The 19,745-nt window shown below is 45.3% G+C and overlaps 1 protein-coding gene across 1 annotated transcript in view; it reads right to left on the bottom strand.

Moving 5' to 3' along the window:
• eng (endoglin) overlaps positions 1-16,347 on the bottom strand; it is a 36,275-nt gene extending 19,928 nt beyond the window's left edge. The window contains exons 1-3 of the mRNA XM_083669526.1: positions 16,269-16,347; positions 14,205-14,440; positions 2,889-3,037 (exon numbers count right to left, since the gene is read on the bottom strand). Coding sequence (XP_083525652.1) covers positions 2,889-3,037; positions 14,205-14,265 — 210 coding nt within the window. The 5' untranslated portion in view covers positions 14,266-14,440; positions 16,269-16,347. The remainder of the gene's footprint in view (positions 1-2,888; positions 3,038-14,204; positions 14,441-16,268) is intronic.
• Between the last annotated feature and the right edge of the window lie 3,398 nt (positions 16,348-19,745).

Here is a 19,745-nt window from a genome sequence, read left to right as displayed (position 1 = left end):
CCCTCTTCATCTTCTGACTTTCTGACTTTCTCCATCATCCCTCTCTCCCTTCTCCTCCTCTATGACTTTGAACAATGAGCGTGCCCGTAGCCGTCCCTGATCCCTTGCTATTTTTGTTCCTGTGCTTTCAAGATACAATTGTTTTCCTCTTCAGACTTTTTTTTTTTTTTCTCGAGAGCTACTTTTCTCTTTTTTTCTGAGAGCTTTGCTGATGCATAACGGCTTCCCGTTATTCTTTGGCTCCCTCCTCTAACCCTCGCCGGCTCCGGGCCCTGGGCCGTCCAGTCTCGGCTGGGCGCCAACACCCTAACACCCGAGCCAGAATGTGACATCAATGGGGTCGGTCTAAGGACCTCCTCCTTCCTCCTCCTCTCTTACTCTGTACAAACCCTCTGCCCTCACTCTCTCGCTCTCTGACTCTCTCACTCTACTCTCTCTCTCTCTCTCTCTCTCTCTCTCTCTTGCGCTCTATTTCTTCTTTCTATATCATTTCTCCCTCTCTCTTGTTCCAACCCCGCCCCCCTCTCTATCCATCCCCCTCTCAGGTTAAAGCACCATACACAGGCTGCCAAGCCAGCCTAACTTCCCCTTTGACCTCTCCCTTCCCCCTGCACACCTCTCGTCCCCACCTCCCCTTAAGTAGGGGACATATTCCATCATAGTTGTTTACAGCGGCCAAATGGAAGTGAGAAATGGCCAGGGTTGAGTCCTGGGGAGGGGGGGGTTGAAGGCAGGGGAAGGCCCGTGAACTCTTTTGTTTGCGGAGGAGTGAGGAATGATTTGTTTTTCTGTCTCTGTGGAGTGCATGCAGGTGAGCACTGGTTTGTCTCTGCCAAGCCCTAAATCACACGATGAAAAGGAAAAATCTCGATAAAAAAAAAAAAAAACGGTGCAAGAGTGAATCAAGGACAAAGAGAAGGAGAGAGAGAAACAGATACAAAAAGAAAATAAATATTAGAAAAAAAATTAGGAAAAAAAAAAGAGAGAGAGAGAGAGGAATAGGGTGAGGGAGATAGCAGGAGCAGATAGCTGAGGAGGTCATATCCTATAGCCTTTCTTTTGTTTGCTGAGAGAAGTCCAAACCCCTTTCCAAATCACACATTTCTGCACTGCCACAAACAGGCACAGCAAGAGAGCTGTGTTGAGAAATGGCATGACCCCTCGCACTCCATTTCCAAACATCTACTGAATCCCACAGGAGAACAGGATATGCTAGCTCTGTGGAATGTCCATAGGATCGCACACACACACACACACACACACTTTGTCGTTGTCCCCCTCCAAGATTTCATCAAATCTGGCACCAAGACTTCTCATTACATTTGTCTTATGTAGATTTCATGAAGACAGCTGTCTTTGTTTAGTTGTGTTCATAATACAGGGCATGTTCTTGCCTCATTTCCCAGGCAGTCAGAGTGCCTGGTAGAGGGAGAGGACATGAGAAGATCTGCAGTAGTTTTTCATTTAGTGGAGAAGGATTGGGGAAGGAGGAGAGGAGGAGAGGGAAAGACATGGAAGGGGGCCCGAGGGTCTCTTCTCATACTCATTAATTTCTCAGAGGTGCATGAGAGATCTAGGCAGCCAGCCTCAGACACTGTATCATCCTGTGATGCCGTTTCGGCAGACGCACGCACACACACACACACACACACACACACACACACACATACCACACACACACACACACACACACACATACCACACACACACACACACACACAAGCACACGCACGCACGCACTGATAAAGAAATGACTAATGCTGCCTTACAAGACTGTCGGAAAGTGAAAAATTGAGTCTGACGTGGAAATAGTTCTTCTTATGCACTGATCTGAGTTCAGTTTGCATTTTACCCTCTCATGATAAATGAATAAAAGGATAAAGTGATCCTAGATCAGCGATTCTGGGTTTCCTTCACCTAAAACTCAGCAAATTCACTCAAGGAAATCGCTGAGTACGGATACAGTGAGACTGTTCTACGGTCAGAAACAAATTGATGTTGTCATGATGGTTGACGCTGACATTGGTTGAAGGTTAATAAACTAATCCCAGACCTTCAATTCTGGAGCTCCTCCAACTGTGCCTCCTATCCTGAGGAAATACCACTATCCCCCATACAACCAGGCTGTTGTACTATCGGCCTATGTGGTGGGGTGTTTTCGTGAGGTTAGCATTAGAGCCCGCCACATCGGGGGAGACCGATATATCTTTCTGTTATGTCTGGCATATGTTTGCACTTTATCAGACCAGGCCAGACGAGGTGTCCTGCTAGAGTTTACTCTCAGCCACATGGGAAAGCTAAGAGAGCCTAGCGTTAGTTGTTAGCCTAATGTCATCTGGTATCAATCTCAGTTAGATACGGAACACAGTATTCCCCCATGAATTGCCAAAACATTCCAGCGATATGGAAAACCTATATGAACTCAATATATTGGGGTTGTGTTTTCAAAAGGACTAGTATGTAGATTATAGTTTGGACACAAAGTTTAATCAGTTTAAACGTTTGACCAAAAGTTCATTGTAGAGTGCTACTGATACAGTACAGTCAAAGAGTACTGCCACATGATGTTAGTGTACATGTTAGTGTAACATTACAGTGCATGGCTTCACATGGTACAGCACTGACCATTCAAGCATAGGCCTATCTTCACTAAAAGAGATGCTTGTGTATCTTCAACTAATCTTTCAGGGGACGTTTCTCCTGACACAGATTATCATTGTATTACAATGAGCCCATCCTCCGATGCCTCCACTGGCATACAGTTGGTATATAGTACAGTATACAGTATACAGTAGGTGTAGGTGACTGACTCTAATGAGGATGGTAGTTGTAGACATTACAGTACAGATACATTAGCCTATAGGTATGTTGTGTATATATTGTCTTACCGTAGGAATGAAGTGTATTTTGAGGATGTGCACCTCTGCCTGGTCCTCCCTGGTGAAGCTGGTCCAGCAGCCTGTCGACATCTCTCTCACCTGGATCCAGTTGTTCTGGTTCTCAGTCACCTCCTTCGGTACACATGTCTGGAGGGAGGCTAGTGGAGAAAGGCGAAAAGTGAGTGGGTTAATGAAACGAGTGGGGATCGAACCTGGTTCTCCTCCTGCGCGCCGAACCAGAAGAGTCTACCATTAGACCAAGAGGACATCCCTGTGGTCCCCCATAAATTGTGGCTTACAAGTGTGTGTCCAGGCAAGGTTAACCATGACCATAACGTGGTTCAAAACCACCTCCACTACATTAGGCAGAGCACAGTGGTCACTATATACATGTGTAATGACAAGCTCACAAACAGAGATGAAACCTGGACTGATTATGAAAGTTCTGGACTAAACAACACATTCAACTTTCCATTGAATATGCTGTTTAGTCTAGTAGTGTAGGCGTATTCTAGGTCCAGGAAACTGGTCCATAGCGTGTGTGTGTACAGTACCAGTCAAAAGCTTGGACACACCTTCTCATTCAATGGTTTTTCTTTATTTTTTATTATTTTCGACATTGTAGATTAATATTGAAGACATCAGAACTATGAAGGAACACATATGGAATTATGTGGTAAACAAACCAGAATATGTTTTATATTTTACATTCTTCAAAGTAGCCACCTTTTGCTTTGATGACAGCTTTGCACACTCTTGGCAAGGTGTGTCCAAACTTTTGACTGGTACTGTAAGTGTGTCAGGTCATTTGGAAGCAGCGCTACCATGCACTCTCATCAGAAGATAAGTGAATATGAATGCTAAGCGTGTAGGCGGGGCTGCTACTACTGGGTTCATCTGAGACCTCATTGCCACATTGGGCAGCATTAAATCAAGTCCACTCCTCCTTCTCTACTTCCTCCCTGCTCTCCTGCCCTCTCTCTCTCTCTCTCCCATCCTCTCATCTCTCTCTCTCCTCCTGCTCTCCTGCCCTCTCTCTCTCTCTCTCTCCCATCCTCTCATCTCTCTCTCTCCTCCTGCCCTCCTTTCCTCTCCTGCCCTCTCTCTCTCTCCCATCCTCTCATCTCTCTCTCTCCTCCTGCTCTCCTGCCCTCTCTCTCTCTCTCCCATCCTCTCATCTCTCTCTCTCCTCCTGCCCTCCTTTCCTCTCCTCCCTCACAGCGGCAAGTTGTGCCTCAACCTCTGCTCTCTCGCACGGAGACACAAGGCCGGGTAATTTGCTGGACATGAGGCTGTGTGGTCAAGGCTGAAGATGGATATGAACGTCTGGTCAGGGTCAGGGATAGAGGAGTGTGTGTGTGTGTGTGTGTGTGTGTGTGTGTGTGTGTGTGTGTGTGTGTGTGTGTGTGTGTGTGTGTGTGTGTGTGTGTGTGTGTGTGTGTGTGTGTTGCGTGTGTGTCTTTCTGTCTGCCCTTATGTCTGGGTGTGTGGCAGGCTGGCATGGAGTCAGTCAGAGAGGGAGAGTGCCATTGTGTCGAGACCTCACAAGGGAACTGTTGAAATAATTTATTTGCTTTATCTGTTCCTTTACTTTGTCCCCCTAGGGAGTATCCTGTTGGTGGTCAATAAATATTCCCCACTAGTAAACCGCCTCCTTCCTCAGGAAGACCAGGGTCAGGTGTCACTTCCTACCCAATCAGCAGCCTCGGCTGGAGCCCAGGTCCCGCCCAGCCTACTGAGAGATGGGAGGTTTGATTGGGGCTTTATCTTCTCCCTGCGGCGTCATTGGGTGGCAGGCGTCATGGCTGAGGCATGCTCAGATCTGGACTGGCTGTACTGTGGGATGTCCCAGGCCCTGATGCCCCCTGAGCTCAGACTGTCTGTCTCCTGGCTGACACACACACACACACACACACACACACACACACACACACACTGGGTCTCGCCGTCTACTAACACAGGGCGATGGAACTCTGATAGCATCACAGAGCAGAAACGACCCACTCCTGATTCCCATCAGCAGACAGACACATCTAAACTGAATACGATATGAACACGGACACCCATTATAGGAAAACACTGATGTCATCGAACACGAAGGGCAAGCCCTTTATGGGAACATTTATGAAGATATTCACCTCAGGCTTTGCAGATTGATCAATAAATAAATAGCTCTGATGAAAAATGTAATTTGTAGTGACTTTTCCGAAGCTGAATCCGATACATCCTCCATGTCTACAAGACATCCTTCATCAGTTGACTGATAACTGATTACAGTCGTAACATGGCAGCCTCTCATTAAGACTGTATCTTGTTCATTGTCGTACCAGAGAGTGAAAAACTATCTAAGAACCTAATTATAGCTTCACATCCAGGCCTGTATACCCACAAGTACAAGGTGCAAGGCTAATGGGGGAGGGTTTTACGGACGGATGGAGGGATGGAGGAGGAGGAGAGGAGAGGGGGGTCAACAGGAAACAACAATGTTCGTGAAGGCAACAGGAAATGCCATGTTTAGAGGGCTGGCTGATGATGACGGAGGGCTCTGGAAGACACTGTCGTCATGTCGCGGGGTGGAGGGGGGGGGGGGGGGGGGAGGCCCACACAGCAGCTCTTTCTTCCCTTCTTCATCTGCTCATTAATGAACCCAGGCCCACACAACAGCTCTTTCTTCCCTTCTTCATCTGCCCATTAATTAATTGTGCCCCCCTCCCCCACCCCCTGCTGACAGACATGGAGCCTCTCCTCCTTTTCTCATGCGGGCGTGTGTACGTGCATGTGTGTAGGTATGAGAGAGAAAGACAGAGAGAGAGTGAGAGAGAGAGGAAGAGTGAGAGAGAGAGAGTGTGTATGCGTGCGTGCGTGCGTGCGTGCGTGCGTGCATGCGTGCGTGCGTGCGTGCGTGCGTGCGTGCGTGCGTGCGTGCGTGCGTGCGTGCGTGCGTGGATCTTATTTTCCAGCCAGTGAGGATATAAACCATAGTGTCTCTGACCCCTCTGCCTGACCCGGAAATGCCGGCGGGCCTCACTAAGCGGTTGGGTGGTAAATGAGGTATAGAAGCGCCACCCCACTCCATTCCTCCACATCTTTATCTGTTTCTGTCTGCCCCTTCAATTTCCTTTTCCATGAGAACAAATGTTTAAGGCTGATGACAGTGATTCCCATTTAGATCTGGGGAAGAGTGAGGGAGTAAGAGGATTAGAGAATAGTCATAATGTGCATAATGACTATGGGGGAGAGATAATGTACAGAACGTCATGATGAGTCTCATATATCACAGCATGTCACAGGGGTTATCTGAGTATTAGCGGTATCTAGGTTACTGACTTGAGCTGGCTCTGTCGGCCATCTTGCTGAGTCATGTCCAGGCGCGATTGGGAGTCAGACTAGGACTTCTCAATGCTGTAAAGTAAATAGGCCTCTGACAAAGCCTGGAAAATTCCAAGTCTCTCTGTGTTTCTGTGTGTGTGTGTGTGTGTGTGTGTGTGTGTCCAATAAAGACAATATATCATTCAGTGGTTGTCAACTTGTTACAAAAAAGTGAACAGTACATTGTGTATAGATGGATAGTTGCTGGAGCAGTGCAAAGACTATTGGCAGTATCATTACTGGGAATCATACTTCTAGAGGTGAGAAGTGAGAATAGATATGTCTATAATTGTATAGCAAAAAAGTGAACAAGGTTCCTTCCTGCCCAAAACTGCCTGAAAAGCAGAAATATCACTTCCTGTTTTGAAAGGTCAAAGGTCTGTCGTCAGTATTCTCCAGGGTCGATCTGCCTCGTCGGCAGAAAGAAGAAGACTGAATAAAAACCCACAGAACTCTGACATTAAAGGTAATAGATTCAGGAGAGGCATCGTGATGCTGCCAACAACAAGCCACATCCTGGACACACAGGGACTTCCTCTATTGACTCCCCTGCTCAGGGTCGAAGGATCAACACACTACTCAACTTAACAGGAGGGGAGACAAACGCAGACACAGCAGTTATGACTTGTACTCTCCATTGGACTTCACACATTTCTCTGGATATTCCCTTTTTTGAGAGAGGATATTCTCTTATTCTAATCTAATTTGGATTTTGATGAAAATAGATTGTGTTGGGTTCAAATAGCAAAATGATGAATAATTAAAATACTGTTCTGTGCTTGTGGAGCAATGGAACCAATGAAATAGTCCCAAAAGTGTATCTAGCACTCTAAGCAGATTAAAGCAAACAGTAGTATTTAAAATGGTTTCAAATACTATTTCAACCCAGGTCTGGCTTCCGTTTTGGTCTAGTGTAGCACAGTCTCAACATCTCCCCTCTGTTTGAACCTGAAATAAATCAGAGGAAGCACATGCTCTTCTCTTCTGACTGGTTATCAGTGCTAAATCTTTGAGCACATCTGGTGAAGCCATAACTAGTATATCTTGTCAACAGTTGTTGTGTGTTCCAAAAAAAGCATTCCATCGCCAGAGGAATTGTTTTAAAAAAACAAAAAAAGGTCTATCACAGGGTGCTCCCACAGGGACATTCAAAGAACCCTTGTTGGTTGGACTGTAAGTAGCATCTTTTTATTCTAAGAGTGTAAACATGGGATGATCAGCTCTACAAGTTCACATCTTAAGTACAACATGCTAAACATTACATGTTTCTTAACATGTTTAAAGTAGAGAGGTATGTTTTAAGTCAAAAAGCGATTCTTATAAATTACTAATAAACTGCATTACTGCATTACTGCCTAACCTAAACAAATGACCTGTCATTTTATATCACAAATAGCTCTTTATTTGGCTTTAGTTTCTTTCAACTGGTTCAAACAATGTCTGCAGCCATGGGCCTTTCAGTCATCCTAACAGACAAGCCCAGGGGAAACCCTGGCACAGAGAGAGAGAGAGAGAGAGAGAGAGAGAGAGACCAGCGTCATGGGCTACTGTCTCTCTCAGACAGAGTAAACTGTTTGTGTCCAGGGTCGCGGGGCGGAGGAGCCATGGAGGGGGTCGGAGAGGGAGGGGGGCTGCCAGAGGGGGGTGCCAAAGTGTGTGTGTGTGTGTGGGGGGGGGGGGGGGGGTGCCCCTAGCCTAGCCTCTCTGCTCCACACACCTATTGTCCTGGCGTTTCCGCGGCCGCAGACTGAGGCATGACCATCCACAGGAAGGTAAACAAGCTCTTATCAGCGCTCTGCAGGGGCCTGCAGTGTCCCCTGGCCTCTCACCCCTGCATAGCATACTGCAGTGTTGCACGTGACTGTACAGACCCTTACAGTTCCATATATGCTCACAGTCGTTTCCACCCAAAGCCGCAGAAAATCCCCACATTCTCTTTAAAAAGGACTGATTACGACTGTCATTTTTATCGTGACGTGTGTTGGGTTGAAGTGTGTGTGTGTGTGTGTGTGTGTGTGTGTGTGTGTGTGTGTGTGTGGTGTGTGTGTATGTGTGTGAGAGAGAGACAGATACAGTACAGAGACAGAAATGTTTTCTGGCATTTTACCATTTGGTTATTATCTCTGTGGGAATGAGGCTAGACAGAGATGGTAAAGTGACTGTTTGTTATGCAGGGATGTGAGAACAGCGGCGAGTTTCCCTAAAGCTTTGTAGCTCAAGGAGTACTTCATTTCTCCCAACAACCTAGCTGCAAAACCACAAGAGAGTAACAATTGTAAAAGAAATGTTTTCAGGTCAGTCTTGTGCGTAAACTAACGAACTTTGTTACATGAACAACTTTGCTGGTCTAGGGGAGGAGTGGGCCTGGATTGTTAAAAGAGATAAAGTATTACTTTAGCTGCAAATCTTTTGGGAAACCCACCCCAGGTCTGGAGACAGACAGCTTGTCTTCACATACACCAGCTATGTTTACACCTTGGGGAGACATTTGTCAGACATCTCATTGTGTCGGAAGTCGACAGAACAACAAATCCAATGGTGCAAGGAGGGCCTATGGCTCACCAACACACACACACACACACACACACACACAATCACGCATATGCACATGCAAACACACACACACACACACACATGCACGCACACACACACTGTCTCTCTTTCTCTTTCTTCTCTCTCTCTCTCTTTTAAACACACACACTCCCACACACAGACCCACATAGGCACGCACACCCACATACAGTATCTCTCCAAGGCCTGAGAGCTGTCTCTCAATTAGTCTTCATGGCCTGTCTGCTGCTCTTCCTCAGACACTCAATATATTTTGATGGTGACAAACTGTAGCTCTTGTCACTCAGTCAGTAGTCTCTCTCACTCAAACACACACACACACACACACACACACACACACACACACACACACACACACACACACACACTCAATCATAAAGCACACCCCCTATCTGTTATGTTCCAGGCAGCATAAGTAAGGCTGTGTCTTCTTTTCATTTGCTTGGATACCTCTTCCCTCAAATTGACAAGGTGTTCCATAAACATTTTATCAGCTGTGTGTCTTCAGCTTGATTTCCGGTGTGAATAAACTAATTCATTGCAAAACGATGAGATATTGTGAGCGTTCGGTAGCGAGACTCTATTAATCTTCACAGTGTTAATTAGCAACGTAGCCTTTGCAGGGGAAAGACTAATTTAGCGATCGCTGTGCTAACTCCGTTCCGCCGAGCAGATGGAGGCGACAAAGATGCATTGCACACAGGGTGCTCCCAATCATTTAAGATTGATGTAGCTTTGCACAGCATATGTTTCTCGTAGAACCAACGCAGATTACCCCGTTTTTCTCCACTGATTTCCCGGAATGTATTAACAACCTCAATTTTTTGTCATATCAGGGGTAGCATAGCAATGAAGGCTTTGATACTGTACTCGTTTGAGAAGTTGTACAAAGTTGTAGGAAAGACAGTTTTATTCCAATCGTCCTGCATGAAAGTGTCTCAGTGCAGAGAGTTGTCAACAAGCTTCATTTCATTCCCTTCAGACTATGAAGTACTTGAGCAGATCTTTGGGATGTGTTGGAGTCATATTATATCAAAGCCTATCTGTGGATTGGAGTCTCTCATTTTCAGAGTATTGATGATGGACTAAGAAAATCTTTGCTCAAAAGCTTTCCACCCACCCCTTAAACCATAACACTAACTCATACAGTACTCTCTCTCTCTCTCTCTCTCTCTCTCTCTCTCTCTCTCTCTCTCTCATACACACACACACACACACACACACACACACACACACACACACACACACACACACACACACACACACACTCTCCAGGCAGGCTCAAGCAAACACTCAAGTTTTTAAAAAGAATTTGACGCAGGTCTGACTGTAGTAGCTGTTTAGATGTGGAGACTGTTCTGCTTTAGTTCGTCACAGGTGACACTTGGAACACTTCATGCTTTGGATTTAACACAAAGTGGCACTCAGACCTGACATGGCATGGCACTAAAATCAGGTCTCAACTGTGCAATAACTCTTTCCCTTGGGTTTTGCCTTCAACAAACAATTACTGACAAGCCACATACCAACTTCAATTGCATGACAGGACATAGGAACCCAGTGAAACTAGGAACCCAGTGACACATAGGAACCCAGTGACACTTCCTTGCATGACAGGACATAGGAATAAAAGACAGCCAAACAGCCAGCCAAGAACTCTCCCTGAGTTTGCTGTCTTAAAGTTACTGTTCAAAAAAGGCCAACCAAGCACTTTCACTGGGTTGCTGGTTTCAGGTAGTCTAGGCACAGGTACAATACAAGCAATCGACCAACCAAGCACTTTCCCTAGATCTTTCATCTTAAAGGGACTAAAACCCTCTGTGTGTGCAGACTCGTTGTCTGAGCATGTGCAGACGGAGTAGAGATAAGGCTGCCCAACGCCAGGCGTTATCAGGGCAGACGGCGGGCGGGCGGGCGCGCTGGCATGGGCACAAGCAGCCGCCATTCTGATGAGGGAGTTTATCTCACAGACTACTAATTAGCCATTCAGGACTCACGCCACGCCACCGCTGGCCCGGCTGGCCTGCTGGTCTAGGCCTAGGGGGACTGTGGACTGAACGAGCCCCAGGGACCAAGCACCGCCAGTGGGGAAGATGGCCAGGCGAAACCCAGGCCCAGGCCAAAACCCATGGTTGAAAAGACTGAAATGCTGTGGTGAAATGTCAATTACTGTATTTTTTGTTTTGTCATAGTTCTTGTGGTTGTTTGTGATTAAAATATAGTCTAATTGAATGCAATATTACTGTCTTTAGATGTCTTTGCAACACAGTCAACTCATATAATAAAGCTTAAAGCATCTCTTTATAGATGAGAAATGATTGTCTGTGTTAAAAGGCCCAAACATTTTTTTCATCTACAATGTCGAAAATAATAAAGAAAAAATAAAGAAAAACCATTGAATGAGAAGGTGTGTCCAAACTTTTGACTGGTACTGTATATTTTCAAGGAAAGGCCCTCCCCTCATGCATTAGGACATATACATGTACTGTATTAAAGCAAATACATTCAGATCAGCTCCATAATATGAAGGAGATACAATACCTAATGTTAATAGGAAAAATAGGCTTGATTTCATAATGGAAAGCATTTGATTTTAGAGCTGGTTAATATTTTATATCTAGAAAAAAAAAATCCTGGAAAGAATCCTTCAGCTTTACATGAGTGCACTCACTACTCTCCTGCCCCGGCTCTCTGGATGAAGACAAAGAGCAACACCCTGCATCATCCATTATCTCCAAACAGGATCTCCCACTCTTACATTACCATCACCCATCAAACTCCTCTCTTTACTCCATCTCCCAGGGACAACTAGAATGGAAGAGAGGAGCGACACAGTTAACTACAGTGTCAGCTCTTCTCTCTGGAACTCAAAGAAAAGACAAGCACAACAGTTGAAATATTGTTCTTCCACTGTAACAGTATTATTATATTATAACCCATAAAGTGCCTTCTCAATATCTTCTAGAGACAACTGCTGTAGACTGGGAGTGGAGAGCTACATAGCTACAGGAGCCTGCTCTGCTCTGCTCTGCTCTGCTCTGCTCTGCTCTGCCATGCTAGTCAAAGAGAGGAAAAGCACTGCAGTCATAAATGGATTGTTAATTGCAACATTGAGATAGAAATCGGTCTGCAGGAGCGACAAGTGGTCGCGTCGCTGTGTCTCCCTGCCACCCAGTCTGGCTGCGCTGTGCTGCTGGGGCCGGGGCCGGGGCAGGGGCAGGGGCGGGACTAGGGCCAGGGCCGGGGCAGGGGCAGGGGCGGGACTAGGGCCAGGGCCGAGGTAGGGGCAGGGGCAGGGGCAGGGGCGGGACTAGGGCCAGGGCCGGGGTAGGGGCAGGGGCAGGGGCAGGGCCGGGGTAGGAGTAGGCCCAGGCCCAAACACGCTGAGCTACGGGGAAGTGGTTTATTTAGACTCCCAACGCCATAGGTTGATTTTTTTTCTTTGGGTTTGTTATTTCCCCTCTTTGCTGGCCCTCCAAGAAGCTGTCTGTCATCTCGTTTTCTCTTCTGTCTTTTTTTCTTTCATTATCTGTCTTAATCTCTCTCTTTTTCTCTCCCCATCTCCTTTTCTCCCCCTCTTTTTCTCCCCCTCTCCCTTCATCGTCTCTCTCCATCTACCCCTCTCTCTGTAATAACCCTCAAGCCCCCCCCCCAACCGTACCCAGTCTGTGCCGCTGATGCGTTCTTGGATAGTTACATAATGCCCCCCCAGCCCCACCCACCCCCCATAGAGAGCTGCCCCCGCACTAAAGCCTACAGCATGGCTTCCTGAGGATGTGGGTCCCAGTGGTGGCTCCCCTGCCTGCTGTTCAGCTACCTCCCCTAACTCCCTCCCTCTCGCCCTCCCTCCCCATCAGCTTCCCCTCCAAGATCCCTTCCAGCCTCCCCTCCCTCTCCGGCGGCGCTTGCTAATCGCTTTTGTACTTTTCCTTCTGCCCATGGAGAGGGAGCTGGGGTAGACGGAAGTACAGCAGGACACCCGCAGCCGACAGCATCACGTCAGTTCTCCCACGGGGGGAACCAACTGCAGTGAAGAGCGAAGGGGGGTCTCGGTCAGCACAGTCTCCCTGTATGGAAGAGCCCTACTTCAGAGGGGACGAGAACAAACACCCCCACTATGCGGCCAACAGTCACCACAGCCCCCCTGATAGGAGGAGCCATGACAAGCCCTACGGGGCTACATCAAAGGGGGGGGTGCAAGAATCAAAAACACTCCCTCATTGGAGAGAGAGAGTGAGTGTCGCAATGGGGCGCACAGTCAGCAAAGCTCCCCTGAGGAAAAACATACTGTAGCTTTGCAAGTCTACCAAGGCCCCCATGGAACAACTACACTACTGAAGGGGCAAGAGTCAATACAACCCCCCCCCCCCACCTTGCTGTAATGCAATGGAGCCCACAACCAACAAACCTATACCATCCCATGAGGAGTACTGCAGTGGGGGCAACTGTCAAGAAAACCCTCTGTAGATAGCTTCTGTCACAGACACGACTGTCATAGCCACATCCACAGCTACTGCTGGTAAGAGTTAAAACATGACATAAAAATAAAAAAATATATCAGTGTACAGTATGAAGCTGAGAGTCAGCAGGAATATCAGCCAGCGAATCTAGAACTACGTTCTGTTTTTCAAACCTGTGTGATGCTAATTTCATCTGCTTTACTCCAAATGCGATTGAAATTCTATAGAAATCAAGATTTCAACGGGATTGAGCCTTTAACCATTTCAGAGGGAAACTTTTTCTGTCATGTATAAATGGACTTGAGGTGACTAGACAGGGAAATGGTTACAATCAAAGAAGTCAGTTAACTGTACAATGCAGGGCATCAATGAATGAGAGCTTAGTCCAGTGGCCACCAAAGTCAACCTGATAACATAACAGAAACAGCCCCAATACTAAACAACTGATATACATAGGTCTTATTTACAACTTCTTCTTTATGAGATGGGTTTTGTTGAAAGTAGGCTTTAGGAATTATTGTCACTCATCCCCAATACAAAACACAATATCTTTGTACCTAAACAGTGTTCTCTTTCCAGACTCTTACAACTAATCAGTAATCCTGATGGTTTAGAGTCACTGACCAAAAACAGCTGTGAAAATAAAGCTCTTGTCGGTTCATAAAATAAGACAGGATTGGAGTAACAGAGCCATGACCAGTCATAAGGAGGTTAATGTCTGCCTTTGAACTTGGCTTACACAGAAGAAAAGCCCTCTGGGGTCTTCAGCTCAACTACAACACACAGATCTCAAAGTTTCACACACAAGCGGTTGACTAAGCAGGCCTTCATTATAGACAACCTCTGAATAATAATGATAAATAGAATGAAAAGATTTTAAATAAATGTTAAAAAATTGATATGATCAGCGATCATGACTTCTTACCTGAGGTGCCAGTGATGAGAGATAGTAGAAGCAGGTGTACAAGCAACATGTTCCTCTCCATCTCTAAGGTCTATGTCAAATATCTCGTTGTGCGTTCTGAATCTCTAGCCGGTGTCTAAGTGCTCCGGAGGCAGGGGTAACGTCCTTGTCCAATGGCAGCTCAGCAATGACTGTGGCAGTTGTTCCACTCCAGAGGGGTGACCACACAAATCCAGCCTTGATAGGTCAAAGGTCAGCTGGGATAGGGAAAGAGGTGGGGCATCAGTGGTGAGTTATGAATGGTGGTTAAGGAGATGGGCGACTGCCAAGCAATGTCATAGATGTGTCAAATCATACCATGCTGGCATACATTGTAGCTTACACAACCATTGAGCAGTACTTCCATACATACATATATATATATATATATATATATATATAGATATAGATATAGATATAGATATAGATATAGATATAGATATATAGATAGATAGATAGATTATAGGCTATATCTACAGTATACACAATGTCTAAAATCTCTAATAATAACCTACTATACACAACACATCCACATATACTCCATATAATACTGGCATGCTTTACAAATCCCCTTGAGGAAGCTGTCCCATTGAAAATTAAATGGTGAGATGCTGTTGCCAAGCTTATAAGCTTCACTGCTAACTATCTTTCATCTTCTTTGTTTTTTTTCCTTCACGTATCTGGGACAGTGATGTGCTATCTGTGCTTATTATAGAACTTAATGTTTCTGTCCTGGGGGCTTGTTTCTCAACGACCACGATCAGATACATGTCTGATTAACATCTAAGTCAGTGATGATTAACAAGAAGGTTTCAAATAAATATGCCTCTCTCAGCCTCCCGTCATTTAATAAGATGCTTGATTAAAACGGTTGCTATGATACAGGGTTCAGATACTAAATTGGATAATCAGTCAATACTTGACATGTGATATTATGGCCAACTAAGTGCAGCTAGCAGTGGGCCTGCCAATGTAATTACATGTCATTGCAATGCGAGGTGAATAAAGAGCAGACGAGAGTAGGCTACTGCAGCCTATGGGCTGAGACATAAGGTGAGTACTAGTTATCTAATGCTGAGTTATCCTTTGACTTTCACCAAAATTATTTGCAATATACTGTAGGCCGATAATAACTAAGAAGGATTTACTTATCTGTTTATGTTGAAAACTGTATGCATCATATGCCGATTTACAGTTTCAACTTTTTAATTAATCAAATTAGTTCAAATTAATGCATTACAGTGAAATGGTAGCCTACATAACATATTGTTAATTTTCACTTCCACCATGGCTGTTTTGTTCTTGGATATTGCAACCTATTCACAATTGGGGCCAGAACTGCAGGGTTATCCAATGGTCAGTGACTTCTGGCCGAGTCTGTCAGGAAACGGTACGGCGTCGCTTTCTTTAAATAATATTACAATGCGGGGATCTGATAAGCGGGGGAGACTGCTGTTGTTATATGATTCATATAGTACGAAGGGAAAGGACTGTATAAACTGTTTATGTGCACCAAAGCAAAACAAAAGTAGCCTAACTATACTTCCATAACAGACAGACTGAGTTAATAATAATCCTAAAACCACCGTTATTGTAGCATCACCATCCGATCAACATGTTGTTTCTATTTTAAAACAACTTAATAAAAAACAATTGATAATATTTGAGGTTGAGGAAATAGTGTGTTTAATTCTAAGTTAAAATAGAAAATCTAAGTTTGAGCAAAGTGAGACCTAAATCAAACACTACTTTTTTCGATTAGAAAAAATACAAGAGGTAAGTACATGAGGACACAAATCCTATAACTTTCCTATATAAATCTGATCTCCATAACATTATTTGCTTGACACTTTATTGATTTACCTGTCAGCCACTCACTGATAAAGCCAAATTCACACATCTCACACATTTGATAGAGTAGTCTACAGTACTTAAACCTAGACCTAGGTTTCTAAAAGAAAACAACAGATCAAGGAAGTAATCTCAACTACAACAACTAAACTGACAGTTTCAACAACAATCCAAAGAAATAGGCTAAACACTCACACCTCAATGTAGAATGTCCGTCCTAATGTGCAGTTAATATAATCCCAGGAGCGCGAATGCTGCGGTCAAGTAAAACTCTCAACAACTTTCCACTGTGACTGCTGAAACTACCGCTGGACGGGCGGACGCAACTTTCCTACCACTCCCACTGGCCAGAGACTGCTAACGAGCGTCATTCACGTCAGCGCATGGACAGCACATTTGTATCATAATATAGGCCATTTAGCTGACGCTTTTATCCAAAGTGACTTACATTGCAGTGAGCGAATACATTTCTCAGTATATATGGTTCCAGTGGGAATCAAACGCACAACCTTAGCGTTGTTAACGCCATGCTCTAGCAACTGGGCCACAGAGGATCAGCTGCAGTCCTTTTGTACTTATGTCCACAACAACGAAAGTAGGCATTAGTTTAATATTTTGTGACACCCCTAAATGAATGAACAGGTAGGCTACATTACTGTTTTAATAATAATGAAATAATGATGATGATGATGATGATGATGATGATGGTTATTATTATTATTATTATTATTATTATTATTATTATTATTAATAATATTATTATTATTTTGAGGATTGTAAGTCGTTTATCACGCCATCAACAATTCCAGGTGGTGGTGGTGCTGATGATGATGATGATGATGATGATGACGATGACGATGACGATGATGAAGATAATGATGATGATGATGATGATGATGATGATATTGATGATGATCCTTTGGTTTTGGAAAAATCTTACCTCAGTTTAACTATCAGAGTTGGTGTTGATGGTGATGATGATGATGATGATGATCCTTTGGTTTTGGAATAATCTTACCTGTAACTTTCAGAGTTGGGGGCCACATCGCCATCTTGAGGTCAGTCATTGCAATAACATTTGTTTCCCCATCTCATGGTTTTGAATGCGGTGGATAGGTCAAAGCTTGGGGTGATTCAGAAATATTTTTTTCTTCATGTAACCTATAAGTCTAGGTTTCCGATCAAAGCTATCATGCTTAATATGATTAAAGAGCTCTCTAAGTGTTGATATCCTTCAATTGCCCTGTCAAATCTGCTATTGAATAATTAGTAAGCTTTCCGGTGAGGTGTGTATTTCGTATACACTTGTATGGTTGCTATGGTGGCACAGTGGTATAAGCAGACAGGGAAAACAACATTAGAGGGAATTGAACACAAAAGATACATAAACACCCGCAGATGTTTTCATTCTATAACAATGGCCATAGCCTGTATGGAGTCATACACTACAAACACACAGAAGACCGTAAATAGCCTATTCATTAGATTAACGTGGGAGAAGGTTTAACATTCTTTAATTTAAGTATGTGCAGTACTCTACAGTTTATATGAGTCCATCCTATAGTAATGTGCTAGTCCCAAGCTGTGTGAAATGGCTTCACTGCAAGTCTTCATGTATGAACATGAATCATTTCAACATCATCACAGTATGACTTTAAGCATGTTCACATTGTTAACATTCCAGACTCCACATACATACATCACCTCCATCTGCTATAAGTGGCCTATTACAAAGCCTCTCTCACATCCTGGATCATAACAATAACAGCATCCACCACTCAAGTTGTTGACAGCACTTTTACATGTCAGCGGACACAGGAGGAGGACTTCAGTCGACTGGCCGGCCATTCCTTAGAGCTACTGTAGGTAGGCCTAGATAAACAGTCAAACACTTAGCCTAGCAACATCCAAAGGCTGGACAGACTGCACGTACACCTCTGCTTTCAAGGTGCATCTCCCCCTCCAGAGCTGTGTGGAGTGAAGCTTCCCTCTCCCCCCCCCTCTCCCCATAGAGGGCCGCCAAGGGAGGGTGGGCGGGGGGTGGGGGGGGTGGGGTGGGGGCGTGGGGGCAGGGGGACGTCGCCTGTGTTGTGTTTCAATAACAGGAAACAATCGTCCGCTTGGTGGTCATCGTCTGTCATCAAGGGTCGGCGTTGGTTCCACCGGTTTCCACGTCGCCAGCCAGCAGCACGTCAGTCGGGGGTTGGCGGGGAGGGGGAGAGTCGGTGCGCCAGCTCACTGGTTTCCTTATGGTTCTCTAAGGGGGTCCGTCTGCCAGGGCAAGGCTGTGTGTTAGTGGAGAGGGTTGACGTAAGATGTGGGCAAGGCTGGTGGTTATACGGTACATTTGTTTCATCATTGAAGCCCCCGTTTGGGCCCAGATGGATTTGTTATTGAGCACATAGCAACGGCCTTGGATAGGGTGTGTGTAGGCTACATGTGCACCACAATGTATAAGATGATGGAGAAATTAAAAATGTTCACTTTGGTCCTCATGAAAAAAAGTCAGGTTTTTCAGCTTACAAGCTCTTTTGATGTTCACCAGGATGGTTGCACACACACACACACACATACACACACACACACACACACACACGCGCACACACACACACACACACACACACACACACACATACAGAATACAGACAGTACGTGACACCACCCTCCCCCCCGATTCCCTGTCCTTTGTTTTCCCCCCTAACTTGGTAAGTCTGTAACATTCCACACATACATGCAATGTCCCGTCCCTGCTGCTTACTTTATAAAAGTGCTTACTGACGCCTTTTTCTAATTGTTCTTTCCGATGGACACATCCTCTCCCTAAGAAGCACTTTTCCTCTTCCTGGTTCGTCCAGCCGCCGAGTCGTGAGCGTCCAAGCTATCCTCCGAGCTCTCCTTGGAGGATAGTCCGGATACCTGGTAGAAAGAATTTGTGGGGCCCAGCCGTGGAGCAGAGCGGAGGGGGCGTCTGTGTGTGAGGTGTGAGGAACAGGAAACCTGACGGGTGAGTGGTTGTGGTCTTGGTGAGCTCGGAGGGGAAGGTTTCCAATAACAGGTTGGATTTACTGTGTCTCCGCTTCCTGTTGTGTCTGCAGGCTCGCTCACCTTGACCTTGGTTTTGGATGGAGAAGAATCACCTTTAGCACTTTTAGCTCAAGCCAATTATTCTGTGTGTGTGTGTGTGTGTGTGTGCGTGCGTGTGTGTGTGTGTGTGTGTGTGTGTGTGTGTGTGTGTGTGTGTGTGTGTGTGTGTGATAGGTTGACGGCTGTACTCAGACTCACATACACACTCACATAAATACACATTCACATACGTGTGTGTGTGTCTGTGTGTGTGTGTGTGTGTGTGTGTGTGTGTGTGTGTGTGTGTGTGTGTGTGTGTGTGTGATAGGTTGACGGCTGTACTCAGACTCACATACACACTCACATAAATACACATTCACATACGTGTGTGTGTGTCTGTGTGTGTGTGTGTGTGTGTGTGTGTGTGTGTGTGTGTGTGTGTGTGTGTGTGATAGGTTGACGGCTGTACTCAGACTCACATACACACTCACATAAATACACATTCACATACGTGTGTGTGTGTCTGTGTGTGTGTGTGTGTGTGTGTGTGTGTGTGTGTGTGTGTGTGTGTGTGTGTGTGTGTGTGGTAGGTTGACGGCTGTACTCAGA

The sequence above is a fragment of the Argentina silus genome (assembly GCF_951799395.1).
Source record: "Argentina silus genome assembly, chromosome: 5".
Taxonomy (NCBI): Eukaryota; Metazoa; Chordata; class Actinopteri; order Argentiniformes; family Argentinidae; genus Argentina; species Argentina silus.
The sequence above is the reverse complement of the archived record's forward strand: the minus strand, read 5'-3'. Positions and strand labels throughout refer to the sequence as shown.